Raw genomic sequence first — 21168 nt, 5'->3', positions numbered from 1 at the left:
CCTTATTTGTCTATATGTGTAGTGGCGTCAGTACGCCACCGCCAGGCTGGCTGTGAAAGGCCGGCTGTGTGTGTCGGTTGAGGACTGAAATCTGGGCAACTGTGACATAATGCACCCCGCCATTACTCTTTCCTAGCCGACTTTTATCAACAAAGCCTCACTGTAGCCTCATTATGCTCACCATACTATTCCTGGAAAAAGCTTTACTACCATAGTACTACACTTCTACGACATTGAGTATTAAGTCATACATTACCACTTGGTCATGGCCATTCTGGCAACAATAACCTTATAACCTTACAATAGGGCCACAAGGTTTGATGTGATAAAGGTTGATGTGATCAAAGTTTGTGCTATCTAAGTATGTGATATCTACAGTATGAATACCTGTAGAACTTCCTTTGCACACTTCTCCCCAGGCTGTGAATCGTGGGAACCACAACTTGTTCCTCTCAAATAACCCCTTGTGTTGTTTTCCTATTGTTTGCTGTTTTTGTGCGATTTTTGTAAAAAAGAGAAATAAAACAAGCAACAAAGAAGGCTTCCTACATCACCCTCCCTGTATCTATACTTCTTATATGATCAGGATCCTATTCTGACTATGTTGTCATTCTTAATCCGTCAATTAAAACTTCATTGGGTTTTTCACAAATTTTACAGATTAGGTGTAGCTTTGAATGATGTCTACGGACAGTAATTAGTGGGAGCTTGCATGTTTATTGAATCTCCAGTCTTTAGTTTGAGATGGATTATGCATCTAATAAACATATTTTCAACACAACACTGTGGATATTCTATTTCTATGGATTCATAACATTTCAAGGCCAAGTTTTTTTAGGATTGAATGCATGGTTTATGACACAGCCTTCAACGAACTGCATGTAAGATTTTGATAAACATCTGCATTTATATGTGTGCAATTTGATATAATGTAGAATGGTTAGTAGACAAACACTATGGTTTCACTATTGGTTAATGTCGACCTGTGTGTACTCTATTACTCTGCTACGTAATCGGGAGCAGAGGGGATGTGACATCATCAGCCTGAACATTCCACCATACATTTAAATGGACGAAGTATCACAGAAGATACAAGTCGCAAGCCACATGAAAAACAAAAACAAGGTAAGGCCTTAAAAAAAGAAAAGATTTGTTTCCGATTGGCATTCAGTTGCGATCACGGGTCAGACAGGATTTGTTTTTTTCTGGGAACCACAATGGAGATGAAATTTATTTTATTTTGCTTTACAGCAGTGATGCTCTATTTTTCTGTGTTACCTGTGTAGCCAACTCTGACAACTTGCTATTAAGCCTTCCAAGCCTTCCAGCCATAGCCAGACAATAATCTAATGTGAACAGGGTATTCTGATTATTTACTTTTCACACTGAAAACATACACTTTCTTTGCAGCGTTGTGTTTTCACAGTGGCAAGTAAACAAATGGCTCTGAGGACAACACAGTCCATTAACTTTTAGCTGAATTCCTAATTCAATACATTTGAGTTACACATAAATTGATAGGGTCGGTTGCCAAATCCAGCTACAAGTTTTAGAGTTGGAACGCTGTCTCTACTTTTGAAGCATAAGGACTAGTAGCGAAGGTTAAGTCTGGGTGAAGAAAAATGGTGTCACAAAATAATTAACGGTAGGAGAACAATAAGTGTGCCTTGCATAGCAAGTGTGGCTTAATTAGGCCTGCTGTAAGATCTGTTTGTAGGTTGGGGAAGAAATGCTACTTATAATCTTTAATTCCCCACGGGATCTACCAAGGACTTAATTTACACACACCCGCCACGTAAAGCCTAAAAACACTGACCTCTCTGTTTCAGAATCACACAGGAACCTTTGATAATTTGATAGAGAGGACAAAGGTAGACCTTTGGTATAAACCCCCACCCCACCTAGTCACCATATAAATAGGCACCTCAGCTTCACTTCCGTAATAAAGGTTGCTTGGACCAACTCCGCTGACTGTGCGACCATGAAAGCTCTTGTGCTTCTCGGCCTGGTGACTGTAGCCAGTGCTAAGGTGTTTGAGAGATGTGAACTGGCCCGGACGCTGAAGGCTGCTGGGATGGACGGCTTCCATGGAACCAAATTAGCTGACTGTGAGTAGATGGAGGAGATGTGCACAATTATAGGGGACATATAGTATGTTTTGTAGCTTAATAATAATAATAATAAAAAACATTTCACTATAATATCAGAATATTAATTTCTTGGCATATATGTCTTGATGACTTTTGTGATTTTAACTGACTGTGCTCTAAATATAGCCTACTGTTTATTAATGCATGACAAATGTGAACACTGGCAGTATAGTGCAACAGGCTTGTGTACTGTGGTGCACACTGCTGAGCAAGTTGCCTATTGATGAGGCAGTTAATAAGGCAGGATAAGGCCAACAAAAAGTAACGAACAAAAAAAAAACGTGAAATCGTAAGTCTCTGTTAGACTGTGGAAACCAAAGTTGCTTCTTTAAAAACATGTGTCCAGAGAGTAGGATATGAGGCTCACAGAAAATTAGGCTAAGTAGTGCTTTCCTAATCCGCTCCTTTGCCAACTTATTTAGTTGAGGAAAGCTGAAATTGTGTGCCATTTCTGGGGCACGTTATGGGAAAGCATTTAGCCATTGGTGCTTGCTTGTGAATTAAACATAATGATAAACGTCAGACAGAATGACTCCTGAATGTACCTCTGTTCATGGACAGCTCTTTGAGACAAAGTTGCCAATTTCTCATCAGGGACGCTTACATCCCAAAAACTCAATGACCCCTGTCATCAGATAGAGCTTGGCATATTGCTGGGATTAATTCAGCACACCAGAACTGGCAGAAAACCAACAGTTTCTCAAAAACTCATGTTTTCAATGTCGGTGCCGTCTAGGCTATATTCTCTCCATAGCAGAAAACACTATCAAGACCATAATCCTGGTTTAACTTTGGTCTGGCGGACCAATGTCAATGCTCTACGTATGTGTGTAGTGAGTCATTGGTGTGGGCAGGGAAGCAGTCAGGGCTCCATGTAAAATTATGCATTATGCAAGGCAATACTATACAATTAAAATATTACTACCCTTGAAAGAACCTCTTAAGTCAGTTCCAGTCCCTTAGAATCCTCCTGCCCCAGCAGTGCTCCTGGATGTGGGCCTTGTACGATGACAACCAAGAGAGGTACTGAATCTTCCAAACCGGGGGTGCATTTCTCAAAAGCGTAATTGTTAGCAGTTAGCAACTTGGGTTGTTAATGGGAAGTTGTCAATGGGAAATTGCTTTGCAAACAACAAAGTAGCTAACATACAGCTAGCAACTATGGTTTCGAGAAATTGACCCAGATAGCTCATAAAACGTCTAACTTGCATGCCAACATCTGGTCTTGAAATGTGATTGGAGTCTCCCTTAAGTGCAACCTGGCTGGTTACATATGATAGCTCGTGCTCAACATGTTTGTGCACAATTGTTGCTCCAATTCTGATCTATGCAGCTTTCACCTGACACCTGATACACTTAATCAAAAAGATTTCGTTTTGTTATGCGGCATCATATCTAAACTCCTAATGCACTATGTGCCACCAGGGGTCTGTCTGGCCAAGTGGGAATCGGACTACAACACTAAGAAGGTCAAGAACCTCAAAGACCGAAACAACTCCTCACTCTACGGACTCTTCCAACTCAACAGCAAGCTTTGGTGCGACGACGGGCAAACTCACGAGTCAAAGAATGCCTGCCGCGTTAAGTGTTCAGGTCAGCTGCTCAACATCACAGCACAAACAATGCATTTTGTAGTGTTAATTCAACACTGGTCTGAGCATATACTATACTGTGTAGGCTATATAATCCCATTTGACTTTAGCGTTAAATCCCTCTCAAAACCCGTTGAGTGTTGAATTAATGAATTATTAACACTCATAGAGTTCAATTTAGCTCTATGTTATACCATAGGCTATATGGTTTCCCAGTATTCATTCAATTTAATTCAATTAGTTTGGTTTTGAACAAACAACCCTTTGACCTCATCATAAGCCCCCCAATGCCTCATCGTAAGCATGGAAATTACCCTTTATTGTTACAAAAAACGGACGGTCCACAATTTCAACTGAGCAACCCTAAGCTGTAGAGCCCTCGTTGAGAAACAATAATCTAGCAAGTAGTCAGAGAGTGCTGACCTCAATTGAGAAGGTTCAATTGCAAATCATCACCTCCTCAACCTCACCATCTTGCAATGGTGCAGAATCCCAAATCCCAATGACCTCAATGCCTCTTATTGTTCTCTCATTTTTCAGCCTTGCTGTCCGATAACATCCAAGCATCCATTGCATGTGCCAAGAAAGTGGTCAAGGGCGAAAATGGTCTCCGTAATTGGTAAGAATGAATGGGACATTGTGTAAATGTGGCAACATTAACCTAAACTGTCATGTTTTTTGGCTTGTTACAATTGAAGTGTGTGACTGTCCATGTTTTACATTACTGTTTTTGTATTTAGGCCTACATTACATACTGTCCAGGATTTACTGTATACTTCTTTGCTCATTCTAGGGTGGACTGGCGCCACCACTGCGAGGGACGGGACATCCGCAAATACGTTGCAGGTTGTGGAGTGTAAACTCTGCCAAAGAGCTGCATTGACAAACCTCAAGCGACAAACATTTTCAAACATTTTCAAACATCAAACATTTTCTGCGCATGATGTACACACATTTCTGACAAACACATTTTTTGAACATAATTAAAAAGCTTTGAGACTCTTCACATTTTGTTTACAAATCCCTCTTCAATAACTGTGTATGTGTAATGTAATGTCTGTCATGAAAAATAAGTAAACCCAAGGTTGTAACTGGAGCACCTGACAACAGCGCTCATCTCGACAAAGTATGACATATCAACAGAGAAGGGTCACTAGTTCTTGTTCAAGTTCCAACAATGGCAGGAGGACATAAGACACCCCGAGCAATGGTACTGTCTGTCTATGCACACTTCTACCCAGGCAGTGTATTGTGGCAACCACAAATAAGCCTTTGTCTTGTTTTCCTACCGCTTTGTTGATTTTTTGTGTGTGGCTTTTTTTAAGAGAAATAAAATGAGCAACAAAAGAGAAACTGGCGTCATACCTCACCCTTATGTTTCTATTTTTCTTGTATGATCACGGTCCCATTTTACACACCATGTTGCTGTACTTAGGATATTATTGCAGAAATGTACAGGTTGAGATGTTTTCACGATGATAAGAATATTTTCTTTAAATGAAATGTCAACACTGCAGAGCACCACAAATATAAGAAGAGATTTTTGTACGTAGGATTTTGTAATACGTACAAAATCCTTATGCAATCATACAATATCATTTACATTCATATGTACAGTCATTCTAAAAACAGACACCTCAACTCACCACAAAAATCATTGAGTCCCTCCGACTGCATCTTGAGAGCTTTTGTGTTTCTGTTGCTGGTGGCCTAAGCAGGCGCTGAGGTGTTTTCCCAGTGTTCATGAGCTGGTCAGGACACTGGGCTGGGATGGAGGGCTACTGTGAAAAATAAAGCAAATGTGGGTACCTGTGGATTATAGTGATATTACTCCTAGTTCCAAGTTAGCATGTGTCATTGAACAATGGCATCGTTAGCTGTTAGCTGGTACCATTCAGTTCAATGGTACATGTTGGCTTTGAGGTACAAGTTACTTCATCAGAATCAGAGAGCGGTTGGAAGAACAAGTGAAAGGTGACACTCAATCATTTAACTTGAGTGGAGGTGGGAAATGGGCACATTTACAGAAATTGTGGACAGTTCCATTAACCCCTTAGCACAGAGCCTGCCCTATGTTATAACCTTACTGTCACCAAAATTGTAATGGCTATGTCTTCATGTCTTACTTATGGCTCTCAATACTGTCATAGCAATGTTGCTATGACGTAGTTGAGTATTTTTGCGACCCCATCTGCAGTAAGAGGCTACATGAGTGTGAGGGGATGTGCCAAAAACAGATCAAAGACAGCAAAATGAGCTATGGGACTGAAACCTACCTGTAGGTCACATCTGAACAAATGTATGTAAAATCAGAGGGCAGGATATGCACCTCACAAAAGGCTAAATGCTGTTAGCTCACTTCTCTCCATTATCCTAAATCCCGACTTTGACCTGCACTTGTGGCCTTGCGCTTTGCTGACGCCCTGCCTCCATGGAAAAAAAAACCCTGCTGTCAGCTAAGCGAGCCACACACAACTTTTGGGAGACTCTTCCCCATTCAAAATGAGGAAATGGCCTTTGAATTGTGCTTTTTTGAGACATTTACTTAAACTTCTGTCGTCAATGACATCTTGAGACGTCATCATGAGGCTACAAGCACCAAGGACGGACGGGGGGTTGAATAATGGAGAGACCCCCAGTTCGAGGAAAGCTCTAATTGTTTTGGGAACTAGTACTAAGTATCAAGCATGACACAGTTGCATTTCCATATAGTTCTATGGGCCTACCTGTAAATGTCTGCAACAGCTAATCGATGAGAACACTGCAGCACAAATCTGTCTGAGAAGACTCTCATTCATTCCAGCCATGTTTGCCAAAAGCCATGTTTGAAAAAAAAAACCTGACTATTAACACATATTTTAAGGACTTAGATATAAAGCATTACAGAAGTTTTTTAAAATGAAAAATTAGATTGCTCTAGTTTAGCATTTCAGGATTATCCTGGCTCAGCCATGGATCTGGCGGACCAGTCACAAGCTATGGGTACCTGGTATGGAATGTGAACCTTTATTATACGGTCTATGAATGTGAACCTACAACTTTCAAACCAGGGTTCAAAAATAAAACAAAAACAAAAACAAAACACAATACAAGCACATACGGTCCTCAACAAGTATTCTGAATCCAAGCTAAAATGTTAGCTATGTCTCGCCAATTCCACAAAGCGGGATCAATTTGGGTCTTCTAAATGAGCATGGATCAGTGGCAGATTTTTACCTTCCATTGAACTCCATTCATTCTGAAACCCTGCTAGTCTCCTAAAGGGTGTGGCATCTTAGAACCTTATGCCATATTGACTACGGAAGAGACTCCTTATACGCATGAACAGCGTGACGTGTGCCATGTGCGTTACACCCTTTTTTTTGGGGAAAACATTGAGGGAAAGCCAATGCAAGTCAATTGATGGTATTGGGAAAGAATAAACAAAAGGCAAGGACCTGTAGACTAACATTGTTTATGCTCAACATGCCGAAAACGTGCTGTGTTGCCAGCTGTTCAAATAATATAGCCAAACAGCCGTGGCTGAAGCATGGACTGTGTTCATTTAGGCTAGCCGATGCTTGTAAATTAATGAGACATTCGGTTTCTTTTCACCAAAAAAGGGGCGTAACGGGCCCTACCGTGGCTGATATGGTAGGGCACACGTTTACCACTCGGCCGACCCGGGTTCGATTCCCGGTCCGGGTCCTTTGCCGGTCCTTCCCCATCTCTCTCCCAGCTCACTTCCTGTCTCTCCTTCACTATCCTGTCTCACAGAAACCAATAAAGGCTGAACAGCCCCAAAAAAATACTTTAAAAAAAAGGGGGGGGGGGGGGGGGGCGTAACGCACATTCATGAGCAAAGTACCCGGATAGCCGTTCATAAGTAACTTATTAATCTTATTAAAACTTATTAATCATCTCTGGCCTCAACTTGTCCCTTCTGTACAGCCCCGTACTACGAAATGGCATGAGACAGGGTTGTTCTGTAAAGACAGACGACTCAACTGGTTCAGTTATAGTGGTTTGTGGTTCAATTACAGTGTGATTAGGCAGCCTGGGAAATCCCATAATGCTTTGCACAATCATTCTGATCTGAAGGGCAGCATGGCTTCTCCATAAAAAATGGGGGCCTGAGAGTCAATCAGAGAGCAGGAAGGAGTGGAAAGGTGATGACGCGCAGTGATGACAAATGGAAGCTTGCAGTTTGTTTGAATAGAAACAACTGACGCAATTGGCTTGGGCTGCTTATATGCCAAATGATACATTCATAATACCCAATAAACAGCCATGGGCAATCGTAAACAACACCTTTCCAATGAGAAAGTGCATAGGTACCCTAGCTAAAGAGTGATAAATCCTGAACTTTCAGCCAAGAGGTCGAAAGGTCAATTTCCAACAATAACAACACGTGGGTGGTGTGAATAACCCATGGTCAACTCTGCCATTCCACTATGAATGAGACACCATGAGCAATGGTACAGTCTTTATAAACACTGCTCCCTGAGCTTACTGACTTCTGACTTGCTTACTGTCTGAATATATAGTTTTAAATAAAGGCCTATATAAAGCAAAAAGAAGGTAAAACACAATGATTATTGCATGAAAGTCTTATTCATCCCAATACTCTCTGTTAATGTTTTGATAATGTTACAATGCTCAACGCATACATATTTCACTCTGCTCTAGTTCCAGTCAACAACTGAGGATTACTGTAAAAATATGTTTGAAGGTTTGGCAAGAAATGCTACTTTGGATAATCTGTAATTCCGCCAGGATCAACCAAAGACTTAATTTATTCACCCACAGATCTAAAGCCTACAGTATGAAACACTAACCTCTCTGTTTGAGAATTCTGTTCCAGATCCAGAATATACGATACTAGAAAGGACAAAGGTAGACCCAGTGATTTGACCCACCCACCCCTTTCTGATGTAACAGTATAAATGGCCACCTCAACTTCACCTCAGTAACAAGGTTGCTTGGACCAATTCCTCTGATTTGCACCACCATGCGTGGTCTTGTGTTTCTCGTGCTGGTGACTGCAGCCAGTGCAAAGGTGTTCACCAGGTGTGAGCTGGCACGGATACTGAAGTTTGCCGGGATGGACGGTTTCCACGGAGCCAAATTAGCTGACTGTGAGTAGATTTGGAGGAGGTGCATCAGGCACAATGAAGAAGACAAAAAAGGTGCGCTAGGTAGGAAGACAAAAGAAAGAAGGAGTGTGAGGGGATTCGTCAGAAACAGATGAAAGACAGCAACAGGTAGGAACTATGCCAATGGAACTATGCCAATGCAATGTCACTATGGAACTATGCCAATGGAACTATGCCAATGAAATGTCACTATGGAACTACGCTAATGTAATGTCACATTTGTACAAATGTGTGTCCAGTCTCAGAGGGTAGGATATGAACTTCACGGACAATTAGGCTAAATAGTGCTGCCCCATAAGCTTCTACAGTAGTAGCTTAGCCTATAGGGTTGAGGAAAGCTGTTTTTTTTTTTTTTTTTTTTTTAAAGCTACAGGTAGCTCTCACTGCATGTTATAGGTCAACACATTTAGAATCATTCCACATTAGAAAGTATTCAGAATGATGACATTGCAGGGGTCTCAGCAGCTAAACCTCATCTGTCTCTAAAGATTCCACTTCATCCAGGTTCATCATATTTTACAAAAAACCTGAGCAACTACAGTAAGATGCAGACATCCTAAAGGCGAAAAACATTGTTGCTATTTTGGAGTGCCTTGATTTGAAATGAAGTTTTTTGTCTGTTCAACTAAGTTTGGGCATTTTGCTATAGTTGTAGGCCTACTGTGGATTATAATCCTTACTCAGCCATATTGATCTGGTGGAACAATCACAACCCTTGGCCTTGATCTGTGTAGAAAGTTGTTGGGGCAGGCTTAGCACAGAGACTTTTAATGAACAGCGGTCATTACAATTTACCTAAGCCTATATACAGTAGTAACGTGCTGAAGTAGTCTGAATGAAAACCATTGGGTCCACCCACAGGCTTCAGCTCTGCCGGACTGACCCTAGACAATAACTTTGAAGTCACAGAGTTTAGTAGGTAGCCCTATAAGAAACTAGACTTGCGGTGCATCACCAGCCCATCTGAGTTATGACATTTATCGAAAAAGACGTGTAGTTTTCATTTGTGTCATTATAGCTATAGTATTGTGCTATGAGATCTCACCTCTGGAATATTTACCTCTGCCAAGGAGGTTGTGTGATCATGTGTTTACGTTCATTAGTTTGTTTGCACATTTGTGGTGTGTATGTGTGTTTCCGTCCCACCAGAGGGCGGAGGTGCGCTCTCTGGGTGCTTTCCTAGTCTGTAATGTTTCCTCCATGTGCCTCCAGGGGTCTGCCTGACCAAGTGGGAAGCAGACTACGACACTCAGAAGGTGAATCGCCTCAAAGACGGCTCCACTGACTATGGAATCTTCCAGCTGAACAGCAAGTGGTGGTGCAGCGATGGGAAAACCAAGACCAAAAATGCCTGCAACATCAACTGCTCAGGTCTGCTGCTGAGCATCATAGCAATAACAATAGCTATAGCAACATCAATCTCTTAAAAAAAAAAACATGGCACTGTTGGGGCAGTTCTAAATTCAACAGTAATGCTGGCACCAGCATTCGTGTATCATAGCACCAACAAACGTGTATCTCAGTTTAAAATAGTTGAATTCAGAGACGGCATCCTACCCATCCTGCCCTACACACACACACACACACACACACACACACACACACACACACACACACACACACACACACACACACACACACACACACACACACACACTGCGGGCAGACAAACAAACTGGCAGGGTTATTGCAATACCTTGGCTAAGTGACTAGTAGAGAGTGTAAGAGTGTCAGAGAGTGCAACGATACAGAATCCCAGGATCTCAATGGTAATCCATAGCGAAGACCAAATTTTAATCCATATTTCCTTGATGTGTTCCCAATCATTCCAGAACATTTCATCAACATTCATTTCAAGCTTTTTGCATAATGTTGCCAAAGTTCTACATACACTCACTGGCCACTTTGTTATGTTCACCCTCCTAGTACCCCTTTTGCCTTCAGAAATGCCTTATCTCCCTGCAAGAGTAGTCAGATAGGCTGAAGCAGTCCAATAAGGTTCAGTTTATACTATGGGGCCCTACGCCACTACACCACCAGCCTGGCCGTTGATACTAAGCAGGGTGGATCCATATTTTCATCAGACCTGGCAACATTTTCCAAATCTTCTATTGTCTAATTCTGGTGAGCCTGTTCAAATTATAACCTCATCTTCCTGTTCTTAGCTGACAGGAGTGGCACGTGGAGCAGAGTCTTCTGCTGCTGTAGCCCATCTGACTCAAGGTTCGAGGTGCAGCGCATTCAGAGATACTCTTATGCATACCTTGGTGGAAATGAATGGTTATATGAGCAGCAACCGTTGCTTTTGTTTCAGCTCGAACCAGTCTGGACATTCTCCTCTTACCTCTGGCACCAACAAGGCATTTTTGCCCACAGAAATGCTGCTTACTGGACGTTTTCTCTTTTTTGGACCATTCTCTGTAAACCTTAGAGATGGTTGTGCATGAATATCCTAGTAGATCAGCCATTTCTGAAACAATATCAAACCAAGCTCATCTGGCAACAACAACCATGCCATGTTCAAAGTCACTTAAATCACCTTTGTTCCCCATTCTCGATTGGTTTGAACTGCATCAGATCGCCTTGGCCATGTCTACATGCCTAACTGCATTGAAGTAGCACCATGTAATTGACTGATTAGACGTTTGCATCAATGAGCAGTTTGAAAAGTGTACCTCCAATTAAAGAGGCCAGTCAAAGTGTTGATTTTCTATGAATAAAACTTTTACAGAGCACTGGAAATAATTTTCTATCATTATTTTTAACTGCATTTTAGCCACCCAATTACTTTCACTCAGCAACATTAACTTAACTTAATCCTATAGTAGTATTTCTCTTATATTCCTCCTATTCCCTCACAGCCTTGATGTCCGATAACATCCAAGCATCCATTGCATGTGCCAAGCATGTGATGCTAGACCACAACCGTCTCCATGCATGGTAAGAATGAATGGCAATATGTGTAATTGGGCACCTTTATGCCGATACAATAATATACCTTTATTGTATATAAAGGAAAGAAAATGCTACCCAAGTGAGATGTGCAAACGATTCAGTCACAGTCAGACCATCCTCAGTTCTTGGGTAGCACTTTAGTTTCTCTACATGCAATAAAAGTGTAGTAATAAAAGAAGTGTGTGAGTTCCCTCCGACAGTTCCTTACCAAGTTAGCAAATCCTAAGACCCGATATGGCATGATACCTCCTTTGGAAAATAAGTCCAATAGTGACAACATTAACCCCAACCCCCACTCTACCACCAAACCTGTTGCGAGACTGCTATGCTGATGGAAATTGCAGGGGTCTCTCCCAAGTCCTGCGTTGACTGTGCAGTCGCCCTACATCTCCTGCAGGGGGCGGCATGATTGGATTGAAAAACACTAATGTGTCTAGAAATGGGGCACCTAAGTCATGCCCTCTACTTCCTTGTTCATGGGGTAGACAGTTGCTAAAAATTGAATGGAAGTGAACGAGGCGAGTCGTGGTGGACTTGTGGTGCCTAAGTGGAGGTCCAAGGTTTGGATTGTTGTTGAAAAAACACTCATTTCAAGCCCAGTAATTATTTTTTTTACTCCCTCTGCCCCATGAACCAGAAAGTAGAGGACGTGACTTAGGTGCCCCATTGCGCTTTCTTTTTCCATGGAGCCTCTCACGGTGTAGTATATCAGTGTAGTATGTCCATTTCTCTATTTCTGTAATGTTTGGATATAGATGTGAATGACCACAATTCATGTTCATAGCTCATTTTTCTGTCCTCGTTCTAGGGCAGAATGGCGACATCACTGCATGGGTCAGAACCTCACCAAATACATTTCAGGTTGTTTCTGATGACTGAAAATAATTAAAATGTTTTGAACCTTTTAAAGTTTTGTCATCTCTTTTTTTTAGAATTGTGATAAGATGCAGTACTGAAAAATCCGTCTGCAAATATGTTATTCTTAATTTCTAACACGGAAATATGAAGTTCGCTATATGTAATGTTGCAGCGAAATTTCTCTCATGGGGGCCTCCAGCGTGTGTGTGTGTGTGTGTGTGTGTGTGTGTGTGTGTGTGTGTGTGTGTGTGTGTGTGTGTGTGTGTGTGTGTGTGTGTGTGTGTGTGTGTGTGTGTGTCTGTGTCTGTGCCTGTGTGTGTGTGTGTGTGTGTGACCTGTTACCTGATTATACTGTGCATGCAGTGAAAATACTTCACATGTTTTATTATTTTAGTTTGTTGTATAATAAGTCAAGCGATAAATTCAACATCGTGATCCATCAAATATCTTTTGTAATTTTTATTTGAAAGACAGAGTTATACGTCTTAAATATCCTGTTAGATGTAAACATATTGACCAATCAGAACAGAGATCTTATAGAAGAGACAAAAATGCATTCAGACAAATCAACAAATTTGACTTTTTTGGCCCAATATATGACACAAAAACACAGTGCTCAAGCATGTCCCATACAGGGTTGTAGCCAGAAATCGTAAAGCAGGTGGACACAACAATAAACAATTACACTGTATAGCCCACGGTTATGCCTAAAACAAGCAGACAATTGTGTACTTTTTGTACTTTTGATTGTCTGATTGCCACGTCGACGCCTGTTAGTGGTCTTAATCATAAAACCTCCTTAAAGTTCCTTGCAATCTGCTATGTAGTGTCTTGTGTCTCCTTGACAGCCCTTTATCCAGCCAGCCCTAAAAATAGAAAATACACATTACTCAGGAACTGGTGAGTAACATCTCATGGAAATGTGTCCAAAGCACATTTAGTTGAATATTTTGGATTATTTAAAGCCATTCTCTCATGTTAGTTCCTTTACACGCTGCATGCAATGGTCAACTGAAACATGTTAGACAGAAGCATAGGCCTATTTGACAAAGCCAAAGTTCTGCTGATAATAATAAGAAGAAATCAAATGTTGTAGCCTACCAGGCACGAATTCCTTGATTATCGACAATTATCTTAGCACATCTGATGGATCTCTGGAGGTCAAAGAGGTCTGTAAAAAGACAAAAAGACATTGAGGGGTTTTAAATGCACATTAAGTAGAAAAATGTAAAATAGGCTATACTGTACTATACACACAAATACACAGAAATACAAATAAATCAATACATTCTAAAGGACAAAATGGTCTCAGAGAGTGTATATGGTAATTCAGCATCCATTGTTGATATAAGATCTCACAGAGAACTGCTGTTCCATTGGTAGTAATGAGATGAAATTAGTTTCAGGTTATAATTAGGCTATTTGGGATCATGATGTGTATATTTTTCCATTTTATGCATTGTGCCAGGGTTAACATGCACTTAATGTTTTTCATGTTTTGGCCAACTCACCCCTGTAGTTGACACCACAGCCTGTACCAGAGAACTGGCCATCTTTGCACCAATATCTGTTGTTGATCTGGAAGATGCCGTAGTCCCTGGAACCATCCGAGTTCGGAGGGCCTACAACATCTGTGCGATAGCTAGACTCATGCTCTGCCAGACAGACCCCTAAGAACATACAAAATTTGACAATGTTACTTTTTACTCACCATTAGCATACTATATTCCACTTAAACAGTTTCACACATCAATGTTTTGAAGCTAGGAATATAGTTTCACCAAGGCATAACAAAGTTAAAAGTTGATAGTTGCATGCTTAAGTAATTCAAGCTAATTAAAGCAAAACTACATACATAGTGTGCAGTGTATTTGACATTTGCCATAATCTCTCTTTTATGAGGGCCGATGGATGGCTAAAATGCATCTTTTGAGCACCTCTAAAATAAGTTAAATTCATCCTGGTTGTGCATTCTCTACCAACCTCCTCCATATACTCACAGTCAGATAAGGGTACTCCGTTGTAGTTGTGCATTCCTGCTCGTTTCAGCTTCCTTGCCAGGTCACACTTCTCCATCGTGTATGCAGTGGCTGCAGCCACCAGCAGCAGAAACACAAGAGCTCTCATAGTGCAGTCTGAGGAGTTGGTCAAAGCAACCTTATGTCTGCAGTGGAGATGAGGGGACTATTTTATACTTTTCAAGGGGTAGATGGGCGGGGTGCTGAGGTGGAAGGAGTGAAGATAACTTTCATTTTGAGGTGGCCATACCACGTTTATGCCTTTGTCCTTTCTGTTTTGTTTCATTCTGAAACTGACAGATCAGTGTTGATAGACTTAACACATATGTAATTGGCCTCTGAAACTTTGGAGATAGTTTTGTTGTTGACTACAGTATCAGCAACACAGTGCAGTAAAATATTTTACGTTGTGCTTTGCAAGTAATAGAGTTTGGGGATACAGTGTTACCGTGAAATATTTCTTCATGTTTTATTAGCTTGTTATTGTTTTACTTCTTATATTATATTAAAAAGTGTCTGTGAAGAAAACAAGAAAAATAATCAACAATTAATAACATTATTTGTGACTGTCAATAGCTAGGCTATTTTAGGCCAAACTGAAACTGACAGGTCAGTGTTGATGGACTTAACACATATGTAATTGGCCTCTGAAACTTTGGAGATAGTTTTGTTGTTGACTACAGTATCAGCAACACAGTGCAGTAAAATATTTTACGTTGTGCTTTGCAAGTAATAGAGTTTGGGGATACAGTGTTACCGTGAAATATTTCTTCATGTTTTATTTGCTTGTTATTGTTTTACTTCTTATATTATATTAAAAAGTGTCTGTGAAGAAAACAAGAAAAATAATCAACAATTAATAACATTATTTGTGACTGTCAATAGCTAGGCTATTTTAGGCCAAACTGAAACTGACAGGTCAGTGTTGATGGACTTAACACATATGTAATTGGCCTCTGAAACTTTGGAGATAGTTTTGTTGTTGACTACAGTATCAGCAACACAGTGCAGTAAAATATTTTACGTTGTGCTTTGCAAGTAATAGAGTTTGGGGATACAGTGTTACCGTGAAATATTTCTTCATGTTTTATTTGCTTGTTATTGTTTTACTTCTTATATTATATTAAAAAGTGTCTGTGAAGAAAACAAGAAAAATAATCAACAATTAATAACATTATTTGTGACTGTCAATAGCTAGGCTATTTTAGGCCACAATGTTTGCTCTTTATTTCTTTACTGTTTCTGATGTATCGCCTTTGGCCAAAACCATTTGACCCCTGTCAGATACAAGTATACCTGCAATAAAAATGTCTACTGAACTTTCATGACCCTTCCTGTCCTTGTTATTACTATCCATGATTCTGTTTACTGTAAAACAAACAAACATGTGGGTTGTGCCTATTCCTCTGCTGCTATGAATTGTTACAGAGGCCTATAGTCATTTTGAAACCAAAACCACAGTGTCAATCATCTGCTCGGTTTATGTTCTGTTTATCAGTGGTCAGGTGCTTTTGACAGCATCAACTCTAAATCGTTCTCTTTTGGTTTCAGAGATTGTAAAACAGTTTACAAATGTAAAAACAGTTAAAAAAACAAAGATACTTAGACCACAATCTTGTTGAAAACATCTCAGCATGTGCAATAAAGTGGTCTTGTGGTATACTGTACATGCATGCACATGTGTTTTGTGTGTCATTACAAGCATCACACAATAGCTACAATGATGTGAGGCTTGAATGTTTTTCTTGAGTGCCCCCTGCTAGAGCAGCTTTGTCAGGGCCCAGGACAAAGTCATCTAAAAGGCCCCCCAAGCCAATACATGCAATCAGGGCTGGACTGGTCATCTGGCATAGCGGGCAATTCCCAGTGGGCCCCGCACCTTCATGGGCCACTATTTTCAGAAATATTACATTTCACTTACATTTCACTTAGCTAAATGGCAACTTGACTGAAAGAAGAAGTCCAGTTCCAGAAATTGAGCATTGAACACAGAAAGTGCACTGAAGGTACAAATGTAATTCATTGTCATTCATTTTTTCTTTATTTTTGCTTGTTATGTCTTGTGGCTTGGTGTTAGTCTCTAGCAAAAAGAAAGCCTCTGCCCAGAATATGTATCTGCATGAGTCAAGTCCTCAACCGACCACAGTAAACTGCTCATGAAAGCACCTTTAGTTTGTCACTGATTCTTGAGAAAGTGGCTAAAACAGGTTGTAATGTTAAAAGAAAAAAACGAAGTGAATTACAAAATAATATGGTATATCCTCGTAGACAAAGGTCTTGGCTTTTCAGGAATGCAGAAGGCCAATCTCCCCATTTTCCATTTTTTTCAGATATCAGGTTTTTCTCCGATCATACCTTGTTTTTTGTCAACACCGTCAGACACAATTAAAAGCAATAAAAAGTGTATTGATTTGGTTGCATATGTATCTGGAGTTTTTAAGTGATTGTGTGTGTTTTTTGGTTCACACATACGCCTTTAAATGTTGAAAATTCACTTTCATTCTATTTTAATACTGCTTCATGTGTTCTAATTTAAAAATATGTGCTGTCAGACAATGCTTACTTAATGGCTAAATAGATCAAACAATTTTTTGTAATTTCACAAATATTCGTGTAGGCTTAAATTTGCTATTACTTTAATAATTCAACAACTCCAAAGGAACATTTTGTAAGCACATTCATTTAAAATGTCCAAGACTCCTTCTTACGGTGGTGACTTAAGAACTGACGGTGGTGACAGTAATCTGAAGGTGGTGAAAGTGACCTAATTATTACTTACATTTAGCAAAATAAATAGCCCTCTCAAGTCAATGACATCTAGCATAAACACTTTATTTTTGTGTGTGCACAGTATGTTTGTGCATTTGTTTTTTCTTCATTTGTTAGATACTCTAGGATGTAGGCCTAGATTATTGAAAATGTGGCATAAACAGGTTTTAAGTTGTTCAAATCCAAAATATAGAGGTGTATTATCATAGATGAACGTCTTGGCTGTGCAGTGAATGTATTGGCCAAGCTCCCCATGTTTTACATTTTCATAAAATGGGCTCTTTCTTGGTTTTGTCACCAGCGTCAGACAGAATTAGAAGTAAAAAAATAAGTTTACTGTATTTAAGTGAATTACTTTTACAATTCAACATAATTGTAGATACTTATTGGAAGCATATTCTTAAAACTTGTCAAAAACATGTAAAACACATGCTTTTTTGTGAACTACATCAGATGTCACCACCGTCAGGTTTTGTGACAAAAAACCCTCCAAATGCACCTCTGGAGGCTGGAGTATAAGTTTGGGTCACAATTATTACTAATATGTCTGGTAATGTTTCATTAACCAGCACAATTTAGTAAAATATGGAACAAGATGATGAGCGGAACAAAATCTGACGGTGGTGACATCTGACGGTGTGAGACAAAAAAACACTCTTTTACATATTGTGCATTTTTTGCTCACATTAGCCACTTCGTTTTCGCTCTGTTTCTTAGGGGCTTCATGACGCTTCTGAAAAAGTATATATAATTAACATTAATGTAACAATAATACTATTAAAACCTCCGACGGTGTTGACAGTTTATGGTTGGGACAGTACCAGTGTCCAAACAAATTATCAAATTGAGGAGAAATTAGTAAACTTACAGGAGCTTCAGTGATGGTGAAGTACTCAGTAGATCTAAAGGTTTGAAAAGGGGTCCTAAGTAATGACAATGACCTTGCGCATACCTGATTTTATTGTCTTTTTAAAAAAATCTGACGGTGGTGACTAATATGCTGGACACACTTTGAGCAATCAGAAAATAGTAGTAAATATTGCTTTACACACACTATGTGCATATCTGCAGAACCACTTCAATATGGACTTTCACATCATGGTGATATTATTCAAAAATATCAGTGAATTTTACATTTTAAGTCAATTGAAATGATGATGTCTGTCCTTGGGACAGCTGTTTTTACAGGGTGTGGGCAGGTTTATAGCCATGAAAAGTAATAAAATTACACTTAAATATTTCAAACGACTGTACATTTATGTAATAAATGAAAATGTAGTTTATTTTCAACAGAATTGGCAGTTTATTGCTGAGACATGTTTTAGCCGCTTTCTCAAGAATCAGTGTTGTATTACTTTTAGTTGAAGTGTGTTTCAGTTTCTTTGTTACTATGCTCCAATGGCTGGTCTGAAAGAAAAACAAAAGATAAGGCATGCATTGAAACAGAGTTCAAACAGGTAGCCTAACTATAGAACTGTGGAATCCATTGTCACTTTGAATAATCATGTCGAGTTTCAGTGGGTATGAAAGGAACCTGACAGAGCTAATTAAAATAGTGCAAATCCTGCTCCTAAATAGTGTTATACTTGGGAAGTTGACATTGTCTGGCGGCAAGTTATGGGAGAGCATTTGAAAGCTATAAGCGGTTTTCAGGAATCTGATGGGTTATGATTCCATGGGCCACTGGGCCAGACAACAAGAAAGCCCCTCCTTAATGGGTGTTGCTACTTTAGGGCAGGTGTGAGAGTTTATGTTGTCCCCTGAGAAAATTTGACAGTTGTTACAGGTTTTTCCAATTGCTAACAAACTTTTGTCCAAACCTCAGCGACATTAGCAAAACTCTTAATACAGTTAGCACACCAAGGGCTTTCCATTGCCCTACAGTTGACACATTACATGCCCTTTTCACACAATTAGCAGTCAATGAATGCATTTCTTTGTGTATATTTAACAGTGTGTGCTTTTGAGAAGAAAATGAACTGTTTGGCCAATTGTGCTTGGTAGGTGGTAGTCTGTGTTAAGAGTTTAGAAAAAGCATCCAAAGTATGTGTAAGTACTTGTTAGCAATTGAAAAAAAAACTGTAGAAGTGTGGTTTTAATGCAATATGAGAATGCTAATACAGAGGCCTCAGGGCCCCTTTGACTCCTGGGCCCCTGGACTTGGGCCCAGAAATCTGTCCCTGGTGGTCTCTTCTGGCATTCAACAATGCCTCTAAAGCAGCATGCCTGCCAGGCACATCACCTAAACCAGGGTTTGGATTAATATTTGGGATCAATAAACAGAGGAGTATAACATTGATATTCAATCAACCCAAAAGGACCCATGTTACTCCTCTGTTTATTGAGTTGCACTGTCTACCGATTGCCGCCCGGATCAAGCACAAGGCTTTGACCTTTGCCTAAAACCATCGCAGGAACGGCCCCATCTTATCTGAAGGACCTACTAACGCCTTATGTTACTGGAAGAGAACTGCGCTCATCCAGCACAAGCCGTCTGGCTCTGCCATCCAGTCGCTCTAGGTACTCCCAGTCAAGACTGTTTTCAGTTGTTGTACCCAAGTGGTGGAACGGTCTCACAGAGGCAGCAAGACTAAGCACATCTCTTGCAGCCGTCAAGAAACAAGTAAAGACCTTCCTCCTTCGAGAGGAGCTACTAAACTAATGCTTGAGCTGGCCTAGCCCCAGGGCAGACTCTTGACATGATGTTTAGTTTAGTTTAGTTTAGTTTAGTTTAGTTTAGTTTAGTTTAGTTTAGTTTAGTTTGTGTGTGTGTGTATGTGTTTGTGTGTGTGCTGTGTGTGTACTCTTTATTAATTAAAAAAAAAAACCTAACCCCTCTTTGCAACTGCACTTGTTGTTCTGTATATTTCCTGTGCACTTTGTATTTGCTTGTGATGTTGGCTTGATTATGTCCTCTTTTGAAAGTCGCTTTGGTTATAAAGCGTCTGCCAAATGCAATGTAATTAGGGCTAGGATAAGGGTTAAGGATTACGATAAGGAGGTCGAAGGCCTCATGCCTCACATCAGTTCCCAAGAAGCCACACCCAAAAAAACTAAATGACAACACACCGGCAGCCATATAATGAAACCCTTTGAATGGATGCTTCTGCTCAGCATATACCGAAACCCCAGGTTCGCCATGACAGGTCCGGGGTCCCCTGCAGTTCGCCTAACAGGAGAATGTGTTGAGGGTCCTTTATCTACTACACAAGGTGCATAACCACATGGACAAAGGATTTCTCCAGCGCTTTAAGCACCACCCCAGCCACTCATCTGCCAGGGAGTCCTAGTTACTACAACAACAGCTGTGGTAACAAAATACTGAGTAGAGCGAGCCTCGGGTTGGAAAGGGAACTGGAGGATGAGGGTGATAACTTTCATTTTCAGGTTGCCGGACCACGGGTTCACCTTTGTCCTTTTTGTCAAGTGTTCTGGTTTCATTCTGAAATTGAAAGGTCAATGTTGGGCTTTATTTAGGCTTTTTGGGGTTGGGTCTACAGAGAAGAATAAAACATCTACTGCAAAACATTTTTGCATTTCAAGTATAAAATAATATTTAATTAAATTAAATTCAGTTTATTTGCCGGACTCTTGGTCCACAGTCACAACCTTGTTATCTTAATTTGCCATAACGTCACACCAAAGCTGTCTGAACATTTTCTGGTACAGCGGCTATAACCCTGAAATAGAA

General features: G+C 40.2%; 3 protein-coding genes across 3 annotated transcripts; 2 read left to right on the top strand and 1 right to left on the bottom strand.

The window, feature by feature from the left end:
• Nucleotides 1–1981: 1981 nt before the first annotated feature.
• On the top strand, nucleotides 1982–4618 carry LOC134458323 (lysozyme C, spleen isozyme-like). The gene is made up of 4 exons (XM_063210558.1): nucleotides 1982–2108; nucleotides 3576–3743; nucleotides 4283–4361; nucleotides 4536–4618. Exons 1-4 carry the CDS (start codon nucleotides 1982–1984, stop codon nucleotides 4600–4602), a joined length of 441 nt encoding a protein of 146 aa, XP_063066628.1. The 3' UTR covers nucleotides 4603–4618.
• A 4114-nt stretch (nucleotides 4619–8732) lies between these two features.
• Nucleotides 8733–12728, top strand: LOC134458322 (lysozyme C-like). The gene is made up of 4 exons (XM_063210557.1): nucleotides 8733–8859; nucleotides 10090–10248; nucleotides 11739–11817; nucleotides 12641–12728. Exons 1-4 carry the CDS (start codon nucleotides 8733–8735, stop codon nucleotides 12702–12704), a joined length of 429 nt encoding a protein of 142 aa, XP_063066627.1. The 3' UTR covers nucleotides 12705–12728.
• A 1453-nt stretch (nucleotides 12729–14181) lies between these two features.
• Nucleotides 14182–14844, bottom strand: LOC134457744 (lysozyme C II-like). Its single transcript, XM_063209718.1, has 2 exons — nucleotides 14691–14844; nucleotides 14182–14360 (listed from the first exon to the last, which is right to left on the bottom strand). Exons 1-2 carry the CDS (start codon nucleotides 14815–14817, stop codon nucleotides 14182–14184), a joined length of 306 nt encoding a protein of 101 aa, XP_063065788.1. The 5' UTR covers nucleotides 14818–14844.
• Between the last annotated feature and the right edge of the window lie 6324 nt (nucleotides 14845–21168).

Source organism: Engraulis encrasicolus, chromosome 11 (genome assembly GCF_034702125.1).
Source record: "Engraulis encrasicolus isolate BLACKSEA-1 chromosome 11, IST_EnEncr_1.0, whole genome shotgun sequence".
In the NCBI taxonomy this organism is placed as follows: Eukaryota; Metazoa; Chordata; class Actinopteri; order Clupeiformes; family Engraulidae; genus Engraulis; species Engraulis encrasicolus.
This window is presented reverse-complemented; position numbering and strand designations above follow the sequence as displayed.

Coding starts and splice junctions, on each gene's coding strand:
- LOC134458323 (XM_063210558.1), top strand. CDS start 1,982: ATGAAAGCTCTTGTGCTTCTCGGCCTGGTGACTGTAGCCAGTGCTAAG. Junction 2,109..3,575: donor TGGAACCAAATTAGCTGACT/GTGAGTAGATGG, acceptor ATGTGCCACCAG/GGGTCTGTCTGGCCAAGTGG. Junction 3,744..4,282: donor CTGCCGCGTTAAGTGTTCAG/GTCAGCTGCTCA, acceptor CTCATTTTTCAG/CCTTGCTGTCCGATAACATC.
- LOC134458322 (XM_063210557.1), top strand. CDS start 8,733: ATGCGTGGTCTTGTGTTTCTCGTGCTGGTGACTGCAGCCAGTGCAAAG. Junction 8,860..10,089: donor CGGAGCCAAATTAGCTGACT/GTGAGTAGATTT, acceptor ATGTGCCTCCAG/GGGTCTGCCTGACCAAGTGG. Junction 10,249..11,738: donor CTGCAACATCAACTGCTCAG/GTCTGCTGCTGA, acceptor ATTCCCTCACAG/CCTTGATGTCCGATAACATC.
- LOC134457744 (XM_063209718.1), bottom strand. CDS start 14,817: ATGAGAGCTCTTGTGTTTCTGCTGCTGGTGGCTGCAGCCACTGCATAC. Junction 14,361..14,690: donor CGGAGTACCCTTATCTGACT/GTGAGTATATGG, acceptor GTATGTTCTTAG/GGGTCTGTCTGGCAGAGCAT.